Below are 24,332 nucleotides of genomic sequence, written 5' to 3'. Positions count from 1 at the left end.
TATTTTATTTTTTTTTCTAATTTAATTTTAATATTGCATAAATCTATTTTCAAGTATGGGCTTACAAATGTACATTGAAAATATTTTGTATTGTAGATAACACACATAACATGATGATCAAACCTGGGCAAACCTTAGAATTCAAAGTACAACTCTTTTATTTCTTAGTTACTGTTATGCTCTGAATTCTTGAATATATAAATCTCTGAAGACTTTTACATTAACAACATTTGAGTTTTTTATTTTATCATTTGTAGATGTTGACTGTCTTTACTGTGAAATTTTTGGATACAGCTGTGCCTGAAAAAAATAAGGATACTTGTGGAAGTAATCTCGAACTTTTTGTTACAAAACTTACCTTCCTGAATTTCAATGACAGTGTTACTTGTGAAAGTGGTTCAACAATGGTAGATAGAAAAGATAGCCCTGATAACAAAATGATACGCAAAGGAAACATTTGTGCTGCTGGAATTCAGAAAGTGACGGACATTGAAGAAAAATGCAGTATGTACACAATGAATTTAGTCAAATACTCATGCATACAGTCATGACTAAACTAAAACAATTAATGCCATTGTCTTATTTAATGGGTCTGTTAACATAAATCATTAAAAAAAAAGCAGTAACAAACTTTTATTGTTTATGTGTTTGTCTATTTGGTCACATTTGTGGAAGCAACTCCTCGAAAATAGCTGGGCAGATTTTTGTGAGCTAAAAAAAGAGAAAATTTTCATGTAAATTGTACCCTGTCTGAGATGGGGGTATGTCATCTTGAATTACATATTTGCTTCCAGTTTACTGGATACCATTGGTTGACCATTTGGGTGGAGCCATTTGTTTAATAAGTGCAAGAATATTTCATAGATATTTGTGAAATTATTATAATTCTGTGCTTAATTTGTAATTTTTCCAATTTGAGTAAAATGTCCTCCAGATGCAGTTTCATACAGTGGAAATGTATCTGCTTGTAGTTCTGGTGGCCAAATCATAAATAAAATATAAATTTATGGTCTTATATTATCACATTAACACAATAAATACTTGATTGATTTCAGTAAAATGTCAACCGGGTACATTTTCATCTGGAGGAGATGTACCTGTATGTGTGGACTGTCCAGAGGGCAAGTTCCAAGACCTCAATGGACAACCATCTTGTAAAACATGTCACAATCGGACTCATGTACCTTCAGAGGATAAAACAAGCTGTTTAGGTACTGAAAGAATATTCTTATTTTATACAAAATAACTTGCTTTGCAACAAAAACCAGTTAATTTTATGTACCATTGACCTGTGTAAAAATTAGAATCAATTCTTATAATTTAATTTTAATTCAACTACAAATATTCATAATTGATTCTTATTCAAAACATTTGTTAAGGGATAATTTGAACTGGGAATTGTAGACATATATGCCATCACCAAGTTATACAAAATAATTTGCTGTGCTTGATAGGAATCAACCAATCCAATAAAAAATAATTAAAGAATGTAAATATCAAATTTACAATCACTGCTTATATACTTAATACATTTTGTTTGTAAGTGTTTTGTACATGAAGATGTGAACTGGTTTGAAAGATTAAAAGTTAGCTATGACTAGAACACTGGTAATTCAATTATATTTTAATTTTTATGCTACGAAAATCATTCTTATAGACTTTAAAAATTGACAAACCATTTCTTTCTATATTGAAATGCCTTAAATATACTGGGTAACTTGTTTTTAATAAGTTTTTTTTTAGCACAATTTCAAACATAAAATAGATTGCTGTGCACAATAAAAAAAGGAAACTTTCTGGTAGTGTACAACAAAGTTCATTTTGTACAGTAACATGATATATTTTGGTCAACAAGAGAAAAACAAAGTACTGTTATAAGATATTGCCAGTTTGATATATTTAAATATTGATTTCAGCTTTATGCCCTGCTGGTTTTATATCTGATGATGGTCTTCCCAACTGCAGACCATGTCCTGAGAATACTTATTGGGTCAATTCAACTCATTGTGAGTCATGTCCTGATGATGGTCAAACTCTTGGTTTTGATAGTGTTTCTGATAAATCTGGATGTAAATGTAAGTACAGTTTTGTGCTATAGTCCCTACCATGTTGGGGAAGTTTTTCCTAAATGGATTTTCAGAATTTTCTGATACTCATATATAATGAAATTGACTAGATGCTCAACTATAAGGGACGTTGCTGGGTAACTAATACATTTTCACAACTAAAAAAATATACATCTTTGTTTCTATTTTACAATGATATCAAGGTTGAATTAATTGACATGAGTTTTTGCCCCATTTCTTCCAAAGGTCCAGGTGAGCTTATGTCATCACTATGTACCTGTCAACATCTTTAAAAGCACTCCAGTGGATTTTAACTTAATTTGTTTGTCAGCATTATTATATGTGTTGATTGACATCTACCACGTCTTCTTATTCAAGGTTTATCTCAAAACACTCAAGAGACAGAAAAAAATAAACGCAGCTCTTTTTCTTCTGGAAGCTTGAAGTTGTTTAAAGGCTCCTTATTTAAGTTGTTTTCCTTTAAAAGCAAAAAATGACATTTTTACAAGTTTATTAAATGATCCTTATGATTAAGTTTTATCCAACAATATGAAGGCATTAAACACGAGTTCAAGGCACATCAGTATATTCCAATTTAAGTTGACTACACACAATAATTAGTGTGTGTGCTAATCTACACATGACATATATAATACAAATATCTTGATGAATGTCCAGTGATGTTAAAATTTGCTAGTGTAAATGAAAAATTATGTCTTGCCTGTGGAGAATATCCATATTTGGAAGGCAAGACTAAAATATTAATTTTCCAGCTTCAGTGTTGGAATCCATATAAAAATTTAATGTTTAGTTTTCTGATCAGGTCAATTTGATAAAAACCACATATGCTTGGTCAATCATATTTGGTATGCAGTTGCATTAGTATCAGAATTTTGCTTACATTCAATGTTTATGTCACTGCAGTCATGGTTTGTTGACTTTGAAATTTCTAATTTCAAGTATTTTCTGATCAGGTCAGTTAAATATGAACCACTTATGTTCCGTCGGTCATATTTGGTATGCAGTTGGATTAGCATCACAATATCACAGTTTTGTATCTGTTTTATGCATATGCCCCTGCAGTCACAAACTATTGACTTTGAAATTTATTGGTCAGATTTTGAGGTTGCATTTTCTGATAAGATCAGTTTAACATGAATCACTTGTAATTGGTCAAATGTATTTGGTATGCACTTGCATTTGCATCACTACTTTACATTTCAATATCCCCCACTGTCATTGTCTATTGATTTGACTTTGAAATTTTAGGTTATTGAAACATCACTTTGTCACAGTTCTATATATGGAAACAATACACTATACCATAGGAATTTGTCCTTTTTGATGGTGTTTTAAAAATGGTTGTATGGATATTATAAATTGTCCATAATATATGAAATTAATAACAATGTCACTATCAACTTTTGAATAACAACCTCCATCACTGAGAGGAGATTCATATCTCTTTGATAGCAGTAATATTATTCCATATTGCAAGAATATGTTTTATTTTTAAGGTGAATGATTCCAACTCTTTAGAGCCTCATTTATTTGGGGCATTTTATGTCCTGCACAAGGTTTCATTAAAGTACAAAATGTTCTTAAAATCTTATTTTCAGATACATAAGTGTAACATAAAATTTGGATCATTATTAAACCACCAGCTTGCAAACTGTGTGAGAGTGTATGTTTTCCCGTCTGTACTTCCTTCTTGATGTTATTGCCATTCTTTGATATGTTTTGAGCTTGCTTTCAATAACTTAAGCTGCAAGCATTCTGTAAGTGGATATTTTATTTTGTATGTTGAGGTATTCCATGAGGAGAATTGGATATATTCTTTAATGAATTGTATAGTGTGTTTGTTGTTTAAGTGTATTTTTTTTTTCATCACATTAAAGGGGGATGGTAAAGGCCTTATGACCGATAATATGTAGAACAAATATTCAAAACTATTTACCGTAAAAGATTTTAAAAAATATTAAATTGTTCTTTTAAATAATCATGTTATTCATATAGAAAGTTCTAAAAAGTGTTTTTCAACTTTTAGTCCCTTTCATTAAAAAATTATACTTTGATGACTTTGTCCATGTTTTGACAGCATATTCTGACAAGAGTAGGGGAGTGAGAGGTAATCTCCAGTGAGCTTTGATCATTGTTTTTCAAGGTTTTTTTTTTTTAAATAATAAAGAACAATGGATTTTTCTAGCAAAAACTCAGACTGAGATAAAGTTCTAAGTAACTGAATAACTTGCCTATTACTGGAAGCAATAGTCTTGTTGGTAAAATTTAAGACCATATACAAGACAAATCATGTAAGTTTTCATTCTAAGAAAGAAAAGTATTGTTGGTGTTGTGTTTTACAGTGCCATGTGAGACAGGACAATACTCAGTGACAGGATATGTCCCATGTAAGCTGTGTCCAGTTCATTTTTACCAGGATGTGATAGGACAGGACATGTGTAAAGAATGTCGAGCTGATCAAATAACACAGACCACTGGATCAAAAAATCTAAGTGACTGTATTGATTTGGGTAAGATTCATACTTGAATATTCCTAAGTTATATCAGAAGCCACTTATGATTTGAATGGTAGTATACACATACTGCCTGCAATGGAGGGTGGCATACTGGATTACCACACGAAGGAAGATATTCTTTCCTGAGTGTGGTGATCCAGTATACCACCCTCAACTGCAGGCAGTATGTGTTAATATTATACTGAATATCTTTTTAACCAGTATACTACCCTTCTATTGATAAACAAATATCGAAAGATCCATTGACGTAATATTTCTCATTGTGAAGTGTTTTTTTTTTCCTCTGCAAAACCATTTTTAAAAAATGTCGTCTGGTGGTTTTGTTTTTGGTGGAAATTAGAAAATGTACAGTAATACTGGACTGCGCAACGGTAAGTACAAGATACATTTCCGGTTGGAGCGGGTGGTATACTCGAAGGAAGGGTGGTATACTGGTATACCACTTATCCTTTTATCCAATCAAAATTCTAGAATTTAATACGAAGTATAATATTAATTGTAATCCAAATGATTGAGAGCTTGTAAGCGTATAACTCCTTTATAATTATCCAACATAATATGATGAATTTTGAAACAATTATAGTTTAGATTGATTTGTAAATATGCAGCTGTTTGAGCTGGAGTGGAGTACCATGTGAGCAGATGTCATCATTTTTCATCTATTGTCTTCTTGTTGTTGTTAGCTTTTTTAAATAAATAACCCATCTGATACCACTCTATGGATTATGATCTTATTCGGTCATCATTATTGTAAGGGTTTCTTTTATTTCTTTAAATTGTGTCAATTATGCTGATCTTGCAACAAACATTTCTGCCATGTCTATTTATTGAACATAGGCTAAAACCATTTTTTAAGGTATATAAGAAAAACTGCAGGAGATATAGGTTAACAATGACCCTCCTTATTCTACTTGAAGAGCTCATCAGAAGTCTCCATCAGATAGCAGTGGTAGGGCAACACATTTTTATTGCAATTTAAAGGCAAAAATAACAACTTCGTAGTCTTAATTATAAATCTTGAAATCAATTTAGTGGACTTCAGTTCAATCTCAAGCCTAGCCATATTAAAGACTAGAATCGGTAGTCACTGCTTCTCTGCCAAACACTCGACAATCAGGAGATAAAGTGTCACATTGGGATAACATGCCTACCTCAGGCTGTTGCCTCTTTAAAGTACCACATTAAATACCTAGTTCAGTGAATAGGTCAAGTACAAATTAAAACAAGGTCTCTTTAATTGGTCAATCTTTCTGGTCATGAGATGATGGCTTGGATTGATTTTTTGGGTTCTGGCTTGAATCATTTAGGAATTAATGGTCAAAAAGAGGCCAAAGGACAAAGATTATTTAGTTATGTCTCCTCCCACTTTGGCTTGATCGTTTTTCCGTGTGTATGTCACTAAGTTAGTCAGCACAACTCCTCTGAAACCGAATTATACGAAACTTAATATGTAGCAATAACATCATATTTAGTTGTGCATATTACAATGTACTAGGAAATTTTTATCCCCTAATTTTTGTAAGTGTTATGTCCCTTTGAACTTAGAAATTTGCCCAAAATTTTCATAAATTACCTTGGGGGGAGACATATATTTTTGCAAACAAAACAAACTTTAGTTGTATTTATATATCAAATGGGACTTTAACATGAAAAAATATCCTTAACAGTTTGCATGATTATTTTGTTGGTAAATGACAAGGCTGGATCCAGACAGTATGAAAAGGAGGGGTGCCAGTTGAGGTTCCTCAGAAAAAAGGGGGAGTGCTGACATTATTTGCCATTTTTTTGTCCATTTTACACTTGAAAAAGACAAATTCTCTGATAAAAAAGGGGATGCCAGGTTGTTGAAGGTATTGAAGTTTTTACTGTATGTATTAGGATTATATATATATTTTAAGGTACATTGGATTATTGTAATAATACTTCTTGTAATGGACATGGTCAGTGTATCTATGATGGACATGGAACAGTTTGCAAATGTGAACCAGGTAAATGTAACAAGCCCAGATTAATGACACATCATTCTTCCTTCCACTCAGAAGTTTCATTTTGTAATTACAATAGTTACTAACTTTGTATGCTCATGTCCAAGAGAAAGTCATAATGGAAAGATCTCATCTTTAAATAATGCTCACAAATGTTTTCAGGACATTTTTTAAACATGAAGGTAATGTGTACAATACAGAAAATATGCCCCCTTTCATATTGTTCTAGACTCTGCTTTGGTTTACAGCTTCTGCTCAATAAGTTATCAGTTTTGGTTACTGCCCAATACCTGTTTAACACAACAAATATGTTTAATTTCGTGTTAGCTATTGTAATTACTTGGCATGTGTTGTCATCATTACTGTTGCAGTAAACTTGCTAAGGTACTATGAAACCACTAAGCAGAATAACTTCAAATTTTGCCAATGCCATAGTTTTGTCAGTTATAGGAATCAGCCCACAATATATCTGTTTGTAAAACATAGCACTCAAACCAGATAAGTTATATTAATAAAGTTTTATATTTATTAACCTCTGTGGGAAAGAGAATGAAAACAACTCTCCTTCTTTGGCGTATTGAGCCTTACATAGCTTTACTAAAATCTTCAATGGAGAACTTGTTGTAGGAGGACTGAAACATAATGGAGAATGGAATATATGAAATGATGTTTGATTTTGGAATTAAGAAAATGACCAAAAATAAATTTTGTAAAACTAACCCTTACTAAGGGGATTAGTCATGCCGGCATGGGTAAGGGGTAGGGTTAGTAGGATAACAAAAGTCAAACAAACTTACTAACCTCCTTATCAGGGTAAGTTTTATAAATTATTTTTCACTTTTTTTCTAAAATCCAAATTAATTCCAAATTCAAATAATACCTTGTTTCAAATAGTATGGCCATCAGATTTTTTTTTCAGATGAGTGATTCACTTTAGTATGTGATCACGATAAATTTGCGGTTGTATGATAGTATGTTACTGGTGTCACATTGCAGATTTTAAGGTTTAATGCTTTCCTTCTGAGTCTGAATTTATGCCATTATATTTTATATCAAACATTTAATTGCTATCTAAATTCTAAGGTGTTCTCAGTCAATTGTTGTGTCCATTCTTCCCAGGAATCAACATCTGCAATCATATCAAGCTATGCCCAGCAAAATTATTTTACTAATTTGCAATCACTTTTCATAGGTTATTTTGGAGAGGTTTGTGATGAAGAACTGAATCCCTGTTTTTCCTCCCCTTGTTGGAATGGTGGAATCTGTGCAAAGACAGGATACAATACATATAACTGTTCTTGTCCAGTAGGTAGGTAAACCTTAATGTTCTGTTGTAATGGGATTAGTTCCTTTGTATAGCTTTAAGAATTGCCACAGTATAATTCAATGAAACTGATGCAACATGCATATGGTGCCATTGTGCACCTCCTGTTTTTTTTTCTTCTGAATGACATTTGCGGTTTTAGGGGTATATAAGTTTCACTGTGTCCATCCATCTGTCTGTCCATTTGTCCAAGCCATTTAAAAAATGTAGAAACGACAGCTGTTGAATTAAAACATTTTTTTAGAAAGTTTTGGTCAAATGCGTTTTTTGTAACTTCTGCTCAGTGACTTGCAGGATTGTAATATGATACTCCATGAAGTGCTAGATTACCATATAGAGGTGTGCATATTGCCAGGAATTTAATTTTACAGTAAAGTAAATTTGCAGTCATATTCAGTTATGTTTTTGTCAAGAAAAAAAGGTAGTTCAGATTTTGGTTTTGGAGTTGGGTGTTTTACAAATGATAGCAAAATTGTGTGTCAAAAATGCTTAGCTTGTCCCTCAAAAATTTGTGTCCTATATGAATCGTGCATCGACACTGGTCCCCAAATGTACATACTCCACAGGTTGCAGGGATATTAGTCCCATTAGGGGCAATGTCTTGTTTTCTCTAGTTCTCTAATTCTCAGTTTCGTCTTAATTATACTTTAAATACATTAAGTGAAAGAAAAATACTACTTACCTCCTCCCACAATAGTTGCTGCCCTTAAAATCATGCCTCTACTTGTAGCAGTTATAAATGTACTTTAATCTATAATGATCATATGGTAAAAAGAAATTAACCAAGTTTTGTTGATGTCTGATTGTCATAGCTTTTGCAGACACAATAATGATCAGAGATACAAATAGAGTTTGGGAGCATATAGATATCACCCCGTCTGTCAGTCTGTCCACATTTCTTAAAAAAAGATAAATGATCAACATTCTTACAGCAGCTATAAAATTTGAATAGCGTTAAAGTACATAGTTATGGTTATATCGACTAATTATTATAGATAATATAATATTCTCTTGGTCAGAACTCAAAAGAGAATGGAAACGTAATTATACAATATAAATGACACCGAAATGTCTCTAGGCCTTCAAAGGGAAACAATCAGTATTTATTGTAGAACTTTTAAAAATTCACTTTTAAAAGTTCATTATTTTAGATACTTCTTGCAAAATGGTAAGTGAGGCTAACAGAGTTGGAAAGGATGCTGATTGGGAAAGAGATGATAAACAGACACGATCACAACCAAATTTAGAGGCATGTGAACAGTTTTGTCTTAACAGTCTCAACTGTATGTCTGTCCACTACACTGAAGGATACTGTTTTGTCTTCAATAAGCCCACCACAACAACAGCTAAGACATCATCAATATACTCTTTGAAACAATGCAGTGATACGAAGTGTAAGTAAAGTAGACTTTTTATGGTTTTTAGGACTGATTTATTTATCTACCACAAATAGAGACCTTAGAGGACCTGAATTGCCCATTATGAACTTATTTCCAGAAATCTCTGAACTCTTGACAACTCAAAAGCATTTGGGTAGTCCCTTTGAGTTGGAGTGTTTGATATTTGACTGGATTTGCTTTCTAGGGCTATAACTCTTATAAGGACATTTTTTCTATCTCTAATGGTTTTCAAGTTGCTGTTGAGAGACTTAAAAAAAACTGTTTTGTTTCCAATCAACAAACAACAGTGCAGGCTAAGACTGATTTCACATATTCTATAAAACAATGCAGTAAATGAAGGGTAATAACACAATGACCTAAGTTAATAAAATCTGTAACACAAACTGTATCAGGGTGTAAGTAATGATTTTTTTTTTTACAAATTACATTATTATTTTGATAGCATCTGTAGAAAAAAACCTTTTTTTTATTTCTATATTCTTTTTATCGTCAAGAAAATTGAATGGACAGCGAGGAGGAACTGATAGTCTGTGATAAATGATAGAAATATATTAAATTTAGTAATGGTAAAAATGTATTCAAGTGGTTGATTAATGAATTGAGTTTTTAACATGGATCTGTGAAACATTGTTCTAACTTGAATATAGCAATGTATTGAGACATTTATATTTTATTGTTAAGCTAGTTGTGACAATGCTGTATTTTATGGTAATGGGTGTGTCTGTGTGTTGGGGGGGGGGGGTAGGGCTGTGACCCTATGCAAACACACAAGTGAATATGTCTAAGTACAAATTCATAATACCCATGTAAAATTGTCTCAAAAATAATCACTATGTTCGATAATACACAGTCAGATAAGTTATCAAAATAATTCGTATGCAGTTTCTAAACGTAAATTTACAACAGTGTTAAACTATGACCAAAAACTGCATGTTTCTGTGTGAAAATGACAAAGTTCGTTTTCGGTATTTTAAACACAAATATTTATGAAATAAATATGACAGTTACTTTGTAAACACACAAGACAAATGCCATTTACAAAACATAAACATACACAAACAAATAACATTCAATTACTGACCATAATCGATGAACAAATCTGTCTGCTTCTGTTTGTTGACAAAAACGAATTTCTGGAAGTCAATATTCAGGTCGTCGTGATCACATGTTGAATGTTTATAGCTAGCTAGACATCGTGACGTAGTAAAGTAGTAGTCTGACGTATCACAGGTGTACACACAGGTTAAACAGGTGATTGCGCAATGTAAACAAAGTTGTCGCTACACAGTACACTAAACCAATACTTCTGATGAATTCACGTTGGGCGCCATTGTGACAATGCTGTATTTTATGGTCTTTAGAAAACAATAAACACTATCTCAGGTTCTAATTGGTTCTTTATTCATTCAAAGAAATTATGGCTATAAAACCCTGAAATAACAATAAAGATATTCTAACTATCTATTCAACAATTACTATAAAATACCTTATAAATCTAGTAATTATATATGATACAGGAAAAGTACAATATTCCCATAATTACCAAATATGAATATATTAAAAATGTATACGGTAATATCGGATCTGTTCAAAATGAGTATCATGCATTCTGATTGTAATCTATACTTGTTTTACATAGTTAAATGCACATCTTAAAGAATGCATCTGCACATCACAGTAAATAATGTATTTGCTGTATTCGATCTTGTTTTAAATGTTTTGTAGTAAAAATATAAAATAACATATTAGTTCAGCAAAAGCAAATGTTAAAGCAACATTACACTATGTTAATAAACAATACATAAGCAAAGCAAAAGCACACATAAGTACAACAAAACATACCTTGCAGGTTTTGCAAAGGTTAGGTTTACAACCCAAGATAATCTGCTACATAGTACACAGTAATAATAACGTACACTGTATCCACCTGAAGATATAAATATTAAGCTACTGAAAATCTAATCAAAAATGGACAAAAATATTATCCCCCTTGTCTATTTATCCAGTTATTTACATATTGAGTTTATATGCTTATTTAAGTATTAAAATCATAATCAAACACTCATTCAATATGATAAAATCCTAGTTAATGGTTTTTATGTCAAAATTATCATTTTAACCATTATTTATAAATTATTTACAACAATCAAATAATTTATATACCAGATTTAATTGATTTATCTGTATTAGTTACTTTATGCAGTTTAATATATAAGTTTAAAAGTTTATATCAAGTCACACACACTTACACACATTTTTCATACAATCAATCAGCCATTCACACTTATGTCATTCATAACTCTCAATCTCACAACTCAAACCAGTTAAAATAAGGTTTCATAGATATGTTAATAAAGGATTGAAGTAATAAGACTAACCTTCAAAAGAATAGGAAACTATCCATAATAAGAAGTCCAAAATATGAGTTCAAGTTAGACAAACAAAATAATGGCTTCCATCAGTCAAAACATATAAAGTCAAGTGACCAATACAAAGACAAAGGATTCCCGCCTAAAATATGACACATGACTGTCCCACAATTCCTATCACCAAAACTGACCAATAGAAATAAATAACCAAAAGTACTGTTATGAATTACTACTCTGAAAATAATTATTACAAGATAAGAATTACTAAATTAAGACTAACTGCTATCAGGAGAATACTATCAGCTGAAAACATGAATACTATAAATTAACTGTAATCAGGTAGATTCAATCAGCTGAAAACATAATTTCATAAATTTAATTAAGAATAAAATTAATGAAATACTAAACTATAATTAACATGACAATTAATAAAAATTTGTACAAAACTTGACTCTGCCACATAGTACATTTGTATCTAATAAGACCATCTGGCCCAAAGGTCCACTAGAGCTACTGTCATCACTTTATATCGTTGTCCTCTTTGTAATAAGACCATCTGGCCCAAAGGTCCACTAGAGCTACTGTCATCACTTTGCATTGTTGTCCTCTTTGTAATAAGACCATCTGGCCCAAAGGTCCGCTAGAGCTACTGTCATCACTTTACATCGTTGTCCTCTTTGTAATAAGACCATCTGGCCCAAAGGTCCACTAGAGCTACTGTCATCACTTTACATTGTTGTCCTCTTTGTAATAAGACCATCTGGCCCAAAGGTCCACTAGAGCTATTGTCATCACTTTGCATCGTTGGGGTATCTACTGTAGAGAGTGTGTTTGTTATACAGCATAAGATATTTCCATTGTTGATATTATTTTACCATAGGGTTTAATTCACTAATTTCTATATATGTCTCTGTATAGGATGTAGGCCAAACTGAGGCCTAAAATTGGGAAAAAAATCTTCATTTTTTTCACATGAGTGACCCTTCCCACTTGTGACTGTAACAAACTTTATTTGTCTTCATTGGTCTTCACAGGGTACAAACTGTGGGATTAATGTGCTTTGGTTCCTGTCTTGCTCCTGTTGAACCCCACAGCTAGCAAAAAATTGCCAAAAATGACTTTTTTTCAAGTGACAGACCTATTTTACTTCATTTTAAGTTGTATGATGACTAATTGTTTGAGGTCTGGTCCTTGAAAGACCAAATATGCCAATTTTATATTTTTGGCTTATTGGGTAGAGTTAAAAACTAAAATAGATAAACAATTTTCAATTGTGGTTTAAGGCTTGAAAATCATAATAGGTAAAAAAAACTACTTGCAATTTAATGAGCTGATTCTTATGACAAAAGTATGATAGGTTGAATTATGAGTATCTCTTTATTTGAATTGTTGCCTTTGATAGGCCAAAAAAGATTTTTTTGGCCAGGTTCTCTATAGAGTCTAGTTTACTTGAGTCTTCTTTTTGAAAACCTTTTATTTTTGAATTGTCATAAGGATTGATAATACTTGATCTAAAAAATTATAGATCCATTTAAGTTGCTGCAATTTTTTGGAGTAACGATCATTGCTTCCAGTTATTGAAAGAACTGAATAATTTAGAATCTGCAATAAAAAGATGTTTTTCAGCATATTTTCATTGAAAAAGGCCTTCCTTGTTCCTTTTAATTACCATATTGTTTGATTCCTATTGCATTAAAGAAATGGTCTGTAATATGTAAGAAAGAAGTAGAGATATAAAAAATTCAAATAAGAGTAAGGCTTGAATACCAAAAGTACAAGATATAAAAACTAGTCACTCATCAAAATGGACTAAAAATACCAGTAGTACACACATAACAAGCACACAGATAAAACCTGGGTGCTTCGGAAGGGACAGGGGGAGCAGTTCCTACTTGTTCAAAGATAATTGTGCCTTTTATCAGTTATTGGCCAGTGAATAGTCCATTTGCACTGAAAAAATTATAAATTGACCAGAATGGTGGATATAGTTTTTTTTCTATGATAGAAAGTAATTTAAATTTATCTTCAAAGTAAGTTTTTTATTAGCTTCTTTTACCATTTGATTCATTTATTCAGCAGCAGTAGAAGACATTTTTTGTTGCATTGTTATTACCACACTTTTTTCTGTAGTATTTGGCAATCATCGATGTGAAGATGACTTGGTTAACTCCTGTAAGAATGACACCTGTTCAGAACATGGAATGTGTCAAGATCTGTTGGGTGATGAAGCTAGGTGTCTCTGTCCTCTCACTGGAGAATTCACTGGAAACAAGTAAGATGAAATATGATACAGGAAATCTGTTATGGACCACATTTATTTCTAGAATCAGACAGCATCTTTTGCTAAATCTAGATATTTTGGATGCAATTTTGGCTCTAAATTATGAAGAATTTGCTTCTCACATGAAAAGTATACCTGTCAGAACTTTGTATGATTAAACCTAATGCTGACTATATTTGGCTTCTTTTTCATGAAATTAATTACTGAAATATATGATGGAAGGAATGACTTTACAAGGAATGATTTTTTTTGTTAATTATCCAATCTTAGATGGTCCTGTACTGCTAGCACCTTCTTATTGCATTCATATATTTATATATGACATCTTGTCAGATTTGCTTGTGTGTGCAACAACTTGCTGTGATTTCATTTATTTCTGTGGGTATTAATTGTCGTGGATAGAGGAAAATGAAGTTTTGATTTGTACCTGAATTCATGGTTTGTTGGTCTTTTAAATTTTTTTAAAGAATTGATGATTTTGTTCTCAATTTCTGTAAAATGTTTTATAAAACTACTACTGAAACATAGTACAATTTTTGTAAGAGTTTTTTATTCACATACATGTATTTCCCAAATCAAAAGTATAATTAAAAGTCAGGACTTGAAAGCATCCAAATAATCACTTCTCCAACAATTAATAAAAAGTTTCTTGCGAATGAAAGATCAAGGCACAATGTAAACTATGAGTACAGAAAAACTGTATATGATTTGAAATAGGGGGACGATTCACAATAGTTTTAATTTCAAAACATATAAATTTAACCTCTCTTGCAAATACACTTGAACTTCTACCGAAGCGAACTAAAAATAATCATTTATTATTGTATAAACTGAATTTAATAAATTAAATTGCCTTTTATACAACTCTTGTTATGACTGACTTGTGTCGAGGTGTAGTGTCGTTGTTGAGTACCTTACAAATGAAACTACTATCAATATGCGATAATTTTAATGAACACATAAACAGAATAAAGAACAAGAATAAACACACTAACTATAAGTCTCTATGTTAACAAAATTACAATCTTATCTAAAATTATAATACATTAGTCTTCTTAAAAACAACATGCATGTACTTGTACATATATAAAATATAACATCAAAACCTGTTTATATTAAAAGTTTGGCTTCTTGGGGGGGGGGGGGGGGGCTACCCATACTAAGTCTTGACAATCCTAATTTTTTACATGTTTAAGCAAACCCTATTTTTATTAACCAAATACCTAGTAATATAAGGAAAACCAGGGTCAAAGCTTCTGGCTTAGGATTTGCACAGTATAACTTTAATAAACATGAGGAAAAAACTGGGGTCGAAACATCCAGTTGTATTCTCCCTCATAACTGTGGTCGAACGCATCCAGTTGTGAGTTATGTTAGATCTGATATACATGAACGAGAAAATTATGTGAAAACTGGGGTTGAGGCATCCAGTTGTCACACATACCCTTGTCTACATTTACTAAAAACTAAACAACTAATACAAAATACAATTATCTACTTTTTGTTCTACCTACATTATACCTGAACAAGACTTTTCAAAAATGAAACTTTCAGAAAGTACCCCTACATAAAAATATATTGGGGGAAAATAGTTTCTTGAAATTATGCCAGGCCAAATGAAAGAAATATATTTAAACCTTCTAAAACCAACAAAAATGTATGATTGAAGCCACGATTCACAATAGTTTCAATTACAAAACATATAAATTTAACCTCTCTTGCAAATATGATTGAACTTCTACCCAAGCGAACTGAAAATAACCACCAATTATCTACCTCTACGTCACAGATTACAGCATGACAATATGTTAAGAAATCAATAATCACGTGCATAGCTTATTATTGTATAAACTTGAATTTAATTAAATTGCCTTGAAAACTGATTTGTTCAACATGTTATAGTTTTCCTTTCCTCTTTCGTCTACCCTAGACTTGACTATTTATGAACAACACGGCGGGTGTTTCTAGAAAAACGCTTACCCTACCAATGCATCTGGTCCATGCTCCCAATTTTTAGTGGAGTCCCAGTTGTTACTTTGTAAGTATTATTTTAGTTACTCTATGTTCTTTTTTGTGTCTGTTTTTTATGTCTGGTCTTTGTCCCTGGATTACATCCTTTTGATTTTTCCTAGAATCTTAGTTACCATGATCACTCTACCACTACTTACCATCACTCTATCATACGTTTAACACTTGTAAAGCATTAGGATGTTAACCACTTTATATGGCTTCTACTTCAATGACAGTTGTAGAAAGATACTGAAATTTAACATTCTTATTCTGACTTTCTGATTTAGTCAGGTATTGGTACATGTATTCCATGAATAAAAATGAATTAATTTCAGATATAAAAGAAATCTCTGTACAACTTGAAAAACTATTAAATTGATGATGGTTTTCTTCTAAAGTAAAATCTTGGAGTTACCTTGAAAAAACCTACGTAAATCATCAAAACAATGAAGACCGAAATAATCATAATATTTCTTTTGTCGTAATTCATAATCTGAAAAACCATAACATTTGGAAAACTAAAAACCTATTTCTTATTTTACATCAATCACAAAAAATAAAGAATATTATTAGAAAATGTAGAAGAAAATCAGCACATTTAAAAAAAATGCTAATTAGTGCAGTTTTCATTATCCATGGAAATTTTTAGCAACAAAAAAAATGTGGTGATCTGAGTTAATACTGTACAGTACCTGAACAGATCTATGCAACTATAATTGTGATCGATTACTGATCAGTCATTGATTTGTCAAACCAATCTCTTAAAGAAGTGATCACGTCCTTTTTACATCATGTGACCTATGATAAGTTTATATTTTTTATATAAATTCAGACATTAATTGATTTACATGTTTATTAAATTTCCTTTCTTTGATGAAAAACAAAATTAACATATTAATAAATTTTTGTTTAAGCTGAAACTAAATGTAATACGGGATGTTATTTGCTTTGTTTTGTCAAAATTTTGAAATTTACTTGAACTGATCATCTGTCATTTTACTTAACATAACTGCAATCAGATCAGTCACTGGTCATTAGTTTTTGATCCATCAGCAATCATTCAATCATTGGTCGTTGATCCTTCAAATAGTTGTGCAGATTGGTTCAGGGACTGTAAGCGATAATTTATTTGGCTTTTAGGTTATATGTTAAAAGTGGTCATGATTGATGATGCCATCAATATTGTTAAGGTTCAAAGTTATACATTTTTACAGGAGTTATTTATTGATGAACAGGTATGCAAATCAGGCTGTTTTATAAATTCTCTACTTCCTACTTCATTATGAAAAAAGCCATTAATATACAATTGCACATGCAAGTAGATTATCTTACATGGCTGTATGGGTTTTAAGACATTTTCCAGTATATGACCAATAAAAGTTATCTGAAAATGCACTAAAAAATAATATTTAAGATATTTTATCTTTAGGTTATACAAACTGAGCATACTAATCTGGAAAGTAGGTTAAATGTCCAATTTCATTTTTTTTTGTCTTAGTCCACTTCCATTCTCAGTTACAGTGTCTAACATTAAATTAGATTCCATAGTCAGAGCTGTTTTGGCTTGAACATTGTTTCCATACCTACCATAAATGAGTAGAGTTTGACCACTTCAGTCATAGTAGGCTGCTCCTAGTGAAACATTTGATTATATCCACACTTGCACAGTGGGGGTGTATAGTAATTTGGGGGTCTGTCCTTCCTTCTTTCCTTTCATCCCTTCATCCATACTTCCTTTCTTCCATCACACAGGGGGGACCCATCTCTTATCTATTTATACTCCTCTACACCACAGAATGGAATTGGATGAAACATTCACAGACTTTTTATTACATGTTCCTATTATGCACCACTTATTTTAGACTTTGATCCCACTCGATTTGGGGTTGCACATAGCAAAAAAAATGGACTTTGTCATCGGTGAATATTTGGATCAGGGGAACCCATCTCTTGTCCGTTACTTCTCCTACGCCACTAAATGGAATTGAATGAAACTTTAACAGAATCTTAATTACATGTTGATGTTGTTCGGGTTGTGCACCTCCTATTTTTGATTTAGATCCAAATCAATATGAAGGTTGAAATGTGCATGTTATCAAATGGAGGAGTAGGGGTATCAATATAGTGAGCATTGTTCACAATTTTTCTACTTTTTATTATTTTCTTTTACTTCCAGATGTGAAAAAGACACAGATCTTTGTAACCCAGATCCATGTGACAATGGTACATGTGTATCCTATGGTAGTGTAAGATATCAATGTATTTGTGAGCCAGGCTACACAGGAAAGGATTGTGATTTCAATATTAGTAAGTTATATTTCTTGTGACAGGGTTTGGTACCAATGTACCTGTAATCATCACTATACAGGAAAGGATTGTGATGTCAATATTAGTAAGTCTGATTTTCTGTGGCAACATCCCTTCAGCACCTGTGTATGGAGTGTTCATATCACAACTTGTACGTTATGCCAGAGCTTGCAGAAATTACACAGACTTTTTGTATCTCGCTAGAATTCTAACAAATAGGCTTCTCGAACAGGGTTATGTTGCTACAAGATTGAAGTCATCACAACAGCACTACAGAAGTTTTATGATCGTCATCATGAACTCGTGGATTGTTACAGTGTATCCATCTGCACCATGAAAAATGATTTGTTCAACGTGTTATAGTTCTCCTTTCCTCTCTGTCTAACCCGGACTTGACTTTTTATGAGCAATTCGGCAGGTGTTTCTAGAAAAGCAGAGGATGCTTACCCTACAGGTGCACATGGTCCATGCTCCCAGTTTTTAGTTGAGTCCAAGTTGCTCATTTCCTTTTGTTACTTTGTATGTATGATTTTAGTTACTTTATGTTCTTTGTTGTGTATGTCTGTTTTCCATGTCTGATCTTTGTCCCAGGATTACATTCTTCTGATTACTGCTATAACCTTGGTTCCCTTGATTACTCCTTCTATGACAGAGTATAGTACTTATGTACCTGTAATTATGGCTGCACGGGAGAAAGTTATGTCAATATCCCAAGTGGTATAGGAGGTTACAAATCAGATTTATGCTTTGTATGTGTACTTACATTTCTACATAAATACAAATGCACATTTATCACAATAAATGTGTGTGATACCCCACCCCCACCCCCTCAATAATTTTCTAACATATTCTAACACATAAAATAGGGAAAGGTACAATAAATGCAGAGCTGCCAATATAAGCAAAAAATTTGTAAGTTGATGAAATATGTCTGAATTGGTTTACTAATGGCTTAATCAATAAACACCTCCAGATGTTCACTGACTTGGCAGACCTTAGATAGAGAACTTGAAATCTTACTCTTGGGTGTCTGAGATTTCTCTGATTTGCACTATCAGCGGTGTTAGATTTTTAATTTCTTATTACTTAAGACATACGGTTTCGACTCATTTGATCATACACTATCAGATTGAAAAACAGTCATAGAAAGTCTTTTTGAGAAGATGATAATGAAATTGATAATTTTTTTATAAAGCCTTACTGTAGATTATGTTAATAATGATAAAATAATTACCATTCTGTTTTGTATTTTCCTGCATGTAAAGATGTTGCTCACAGTGAGTCCTTCTATTTTGCTATGAGAGTGGTCTTAAACATACACGAAACATTAGCAGTAACTTCAAATATTGAGAAAATTAACATGCTTTTCCTCTTAATTCTTCAGAGGTATTGCATCTGTTAATTTCTGCTTACAGTTCTTTTTGCTTGTTTGTCATGAACCCTTAAAAATACTGATTATAAAACAAACCTAGTGATTTTGTCTAATTGTTTATCAATATCCTTTACCTGAATCGGAATGAAAAAAGTGTATACAGAATTTAACAGATGAGACAAGGCTTACCGTCAACGCACAGCAGCAACACCAGAGATTGATCTAAGGAGTGATCAATGCCTCGGTTGTATTTAAACTGCAGGGGGAATTATCATGAACAAAATATGTCTATTATCAGAATTTGAGGACGCATTGAATTTTCAAAATTATGGGCAGTGTCTTTCATGGGACTCTCTCATTTGAAAGTGCTTAACAAGTGGGAGTATACCTAGCTCAACAACAAGTGCCACTTACTTTGCTGTTTCTTTCAGATGAATGTTCTGCAAACCCCAAAGGCTGTCTATACAATGGAACTTGTGTTGATAAAGTAAATGACTATGAGTGTTCATGTAAACAAGGTTTCCATGGAGACAGATGTAAAGATGTTCCAGATTTCTGCTCATCCAACCCATGTCCTGAAGGAATATGTTATGGTGACTATGATGAGTTTGAGTTTACATGTAAATGTGAGGAACCACACAGACTAGCAGCTGATGGCACATGTGAAATGATTCCTCCATGTGAAGGAGTTGAGTGTGTTAACGGTACTTGTGGAGGTGATGGGAAATGTGACTGTGCTCCTGGATTTGAAGGGTCTCTGTGTCAACATAACATTGATGATTGTAAAAGTAGACCTTGTCAACATAGAGGACAATGTACAGATCTATTGAATGACTATGAATGTGACTGTCCACTAGGTTATGGTGGTAGGTAGTACTATTAATATATGTAATCTAGGTAATTGGTGGAGGCATTAACTACCTTAGATAGCTTAATTTGATTTTCTGATAGATGTAATTATACACCCACTCATTACCTTGTCTGTCTTTCAGTTTGTTCTCCCGACTGTCAATTGTACTTTTCCCTCAACCTATATTGTAGGGAATACTTATATTAAGTATATTGCTTTTGCATGTTGACTTGTTCTGTGACCCCTTTTTCAGGTTCATCACTTATCTGCTTCCTATTTTCTGTACTATAACTTTTAGGTGATGCATTATATATATGTAGCGAAAATGGTTGACTAGGGGTAAGCTTAGCATGATATATTATGCAACATTATACTGATGGAAACAAAATCCACCTAAGATGGTGACTAGAAGAGAAATAGATAAATCAATAAAAATAGTAATAGAGGACTTAGTCCTCATAGGGATAATAAACACAAATTTAAGATATAACATAAGAAGCACTGAGAACCAGTTTAGTCATACAGGAAGTTACAATCAGTGGAACTTTCTGGGATTTATTGAGTGAGTGCAGACAGAATGAACAAATAGTTCCAAATGAGTAAAACGAACTGTAAGTTAGTTTTGTATCTGAACAAAAGGAACAATTTGACCCACAGAAAAGTCATCCCAAATCTGCTATTACTTGAGTCATTGTCAATAAGGCCATTCAAGCTTAAACATTTTATCATTTTACAGGATAAACATGCCTCATATTACCCAGCTTACAGATTGAAAAAAGAAAGTATTAAATACCAACAATTTGTTCATGTTTCAGGAAAGAATTGTGAGAACAATACCTATGATTGTATAGGTGTTTGTACTGACAGTAATGTAGAGAAATGTGAAGATCTGGTCAATGACTACAGATGTATCTGTAAACCTGGTTATACTGGCAGGAACTGTACAGTAAGTAATGTAGAGAGATGTGAAGATCTGGTCAATGACTACAGATGTATCCATAAACCTGGCTATACTGGCAGGAACTTTACAGTAAGTAATGTAGAGAGATGTGAACATCTGATGAACGAATACAGATGTATCTGTAAACCTGGTTATACTGGCAGGAACTGTACAGTAAGTAATGTAGAGAGATGTCAAGATCTGGTCAATGACTACAGATGTATCTGTAAACCTGGTTATACTGGCAGGAACTGTACTGTATGTAAGTAATGTAGAGAGATGTGAAGATCTGGTTAATCACTACATATTCATGCCATGTTCAAGATGTCTCTTGTACTTTATAAGATAACTTATTAATGTTTTAATATAAGATATTTCATAACCATATTTGACTATTTTGCAATAACACTTGACATTTTGATTCATGCTTAATTCTGACACTGTATTGTTGTCTTGTACATTTTGTATATCACTGTGTTCAATAGAAAACACATTCTATTTAGGTGTTAACCTTGATAGATTCTCAGTACCTGGTAGTTTCAAATTGAATGCAAATTATGTCCTACGGATTGTGAATCTGTTCATAGTACCTGTGTTAAAAATCACACTATTCTGGATTTAACTGATCATCTTCAGAAAATGAGACAAAAAATATAAATTGCCATCAAGTTATGGTAACAGCTATGATCTATTATCATCTGCCCTTTCTTTGGATGCTAGTATTAGTCAGGGTCATCTTTGACATGATTATTTTGTTTCCAACAGGATGATATAGATGAATGTAGAAGTTTTCCGTGTCGTCATTCTGGTAAATGTACAGACTCAGAGAATGACTTCAGTTGTGAATGTCCACAAGGATGGACTGGAAAACAGTGCGAGTTACCTGAGGATTTCTGTAGGTCATCACCATGTCTTAATCAGGGACTATGTTATAACATGACTGATGGATTCTTCTGCAGGTTTGTATTGACTGAATTTTATATACACAATTTTTTTTTATAAATAAGAAGCCTAAGTATACCAGATATCTTCTGTAGCCACTGTAAACCTGTATCCATTGAATTTGAAATAAGGATTTTTTTTATAGTTTTTGAAGTACACTACACTCAGCGACTTGTGTTTCTCTAACACTCATGTCAGAGTTTTAAATCTGTGTTAGTCGTTGAAACACGGTGCCAGTCAGATTTTTTTACGTTAAAATGTGAGTGTAACACCCACCCAGCTGGGACATCATGTATTCCAGTTGTTAATTGTGTACGGAGAACCACCGACCTGGGTGAAAAACAGGTGAAGTTACTGATATGGACGTTGGTACCTTAGCTTCCAAGTCACTGACCTCCAAAATGCATTTGGGACCTTAGAAAATCACAACAAGGGAGTCCGGGGGACATGTGAAAATTCTTAATCCAATTGCTTAAATTGATTCTAGTTGATTTGTTCAGCATTAATCCAAAGCGTTGGTACAATAAAACAGCGGTTGAGACGATTAGCACGTGGTATTAAAGATTGACAAATGTAACGTGAAAATCTTAAAAAAGACATTTATCATTGATACATACCTCATGACTGTCCTGTATTAAGTAATTATAATTAATTGCAATCCATGTGATAACTAGGCACACACCGGAGACATTCTAAACCATGTGTTCATTTAAATTTCTAAAAATAGAAACTATAAATGTGCAAGGTTCGTAAAGGAATTTTTTTTAAACAGGAGTAAACATCGGTCGGCATCAATGAAAGTTGGAAACCATTTAACAAAACTTATTATTAAAATAAAGATATATGTAGGTTGTACATGAAACATACTTTAAATAAGAAATTTCTCAGAGTTAACTTGAAGCATTTTAGTGGTTGGAAACGACCGTCTGAGGACACTGTCTCATCCTCATTTGGACGTCTTGTAACTTATATAATTATTACTGACAATGTTCCCAGTCCCGATTAAAGGCTTCTACTTTACAATTTCCATGTACATATTATTGTGGGACCTGTAATTAGTTTCTTTATTTCTAGAAAAGTCGTTTAATTAATAAAACTGTCAGAAACTAAAAGTGTCATCAGACTGTTTTTACAAGTTTGTCACCAGAATCAAATTACAAAAAATCAATACTTTTAAAGTGTTTATTTGTATTTATCAATAGTAATAATCAATTTACAAGTGCAAAATTAAAATATCAAAAGATTGCATTGTTACTTGATAAAAATATGAAGTAATATTTCTACATGATATCTCCCACTCATTGGACGTAGCTGTAAATAAAAAAAACAACACATCAACAAATGATAAACATGTACAAAATATAAAAAAAAAAGATAATACAAAATTTTTAATGACATGACTAATTTTTTTTTATCTTAAGTGGAGTACTCCGAATTACATAAGAAACAGAAACACAATATACATCGTATCTTACAATAAATTCCCTGTTATGGGCCTCATTGAATTTTATGACTATTGCAATATACAAATAGTCGGTGTTGGCTAGGTGGAATCTGGGTGGTAAACACTCGTATTGAAGGTGTAATGCCGAGTTTCACTCAGGTCAGACTTGAATGTTAGAGAAACAAATGTCGCTGAATGTAGTGTGAAAGGTAAGGTTCTCAGGGGTCCACAGCCTGGTAAAGGTGTACTGGTCCCTTATTGAGGACCCTTGGGGCTAAACCTTTGATAAAAATGGATCTATTTGTGTGGAACACTTCTATTTCCATTGCAGACATGACAATTAATATTTATAATTATGATAAGGTAAATTATTTTAAAAAATTAAGCTCCTCATTGGCTTCTTTTTTCAGCAATTTTTTGGCAAAAAAAATACATGATAATTGCAACAGTTTGGTTCCTTTTATCTCTAATTACCAGCTGCTCTGTGATGTAATATCTATTTGGC

General features: G+C 32.4%; 1 protein-coding gene and 1 long non-coding RNA gene across 7 annotated transcripts in view; one reads left to right on the top strand and one right to left on the bottom strand.

Annotated features, from left to right (window-relative positions):
• The window catches only part of LOC148619410 (uncharacterized), a 187,050-nt gene that overhangs the window by 87,998 nt on the left and 74,720 nt on the right, over positions 1-24,332 (top strand). For both annotated transcript variants that reach the window (XM_088579277.1, XM_088579276.1), the window contains exons 27-38: positions 258-504; positions 1,056-1,211; positions 1,917-2,075; positions 4,430-4,597; positions 6,502-6,591; positions 7,781-7,897; positions 9,064-9,306; positions 13,812-13,953; positions 18,149-18,279; positions 20,083-20,517; positions 21,317-21,447; positions 22,207-22,400. In XM_088579277.1, coding sequence (XP_088435403.1) covers positions 258-504; positions 1,056-1,211; positions 1,917-2,075; positions 4,430-4,597; positions 6,502-6,591; positions 7,781-7,897; positions 9,064-9,306; positions 13,812-13,953; positions 18,149-18,279; positions 20,083-20,517; positions 21,317-21,447; positions 22,207-22,400 — 2,213 coding nt within the window. The remainder of the gene's footprint in view (positions 1-257; positions 505-1,055; positions 1,212-1,916; positions 2,076-4,429; positions 4,598-6,501; positions 6,592-7,780; positions 7,898-9,063; positions 9,307-13,811; positions 13,954-18,148; positions 18,280-20,082; positions 20,518-21,316; positions 21,448-22,206; positions 22,401-24,332) is intronic.
• LOC148619411 (uncharacterized) lies at positions 3-23,094 on the bottom strand. Of its 5 annotated transcripts, XR_015921592.1 has the most exons (7): positions 11,691-11,800; positions 11,155-11,239; positions 10,394-10,743; positions 8,595-8,663; positions 2,344-2,544; positions 1,098-1,184; positions 3-300 (listed from the first exon to the last, which is right to left on the bottom strand). It is a non-coding gene; the product is annotated as an uncharacterized LOC148619411 (long non-coding RNA). The 5 variants fall into 5 exon arrangements; XR_015921590.1 differs by having other exon boundaries at positions 1,098-2,544; positions 11,691-11,803; XR_015921591.1 differs by having other exon boundaries at positions 3-1,184; positions 11,691-11,799.

This window comes from Perna viridis, chromosome 4, assembly GCF_037379345.1.
Source record: "Perna viridis isolate PV_CMFRI_1.1 ecotype Kerala chromosome 4, ASM3737934v1, whole genome shotgun sequence".
Classification (NCBI taxonomy): Eukaryota; Metazoa; Mollusca; class Bivalvia; order Mytilida; family Mytilidae; genus Perna; species Perna viridis.
The sequence above is the reverse complement of the archived record's forward strand: the minus strand, read 5'-3'. Positions and strand labels throughout refer to the sequence as shown.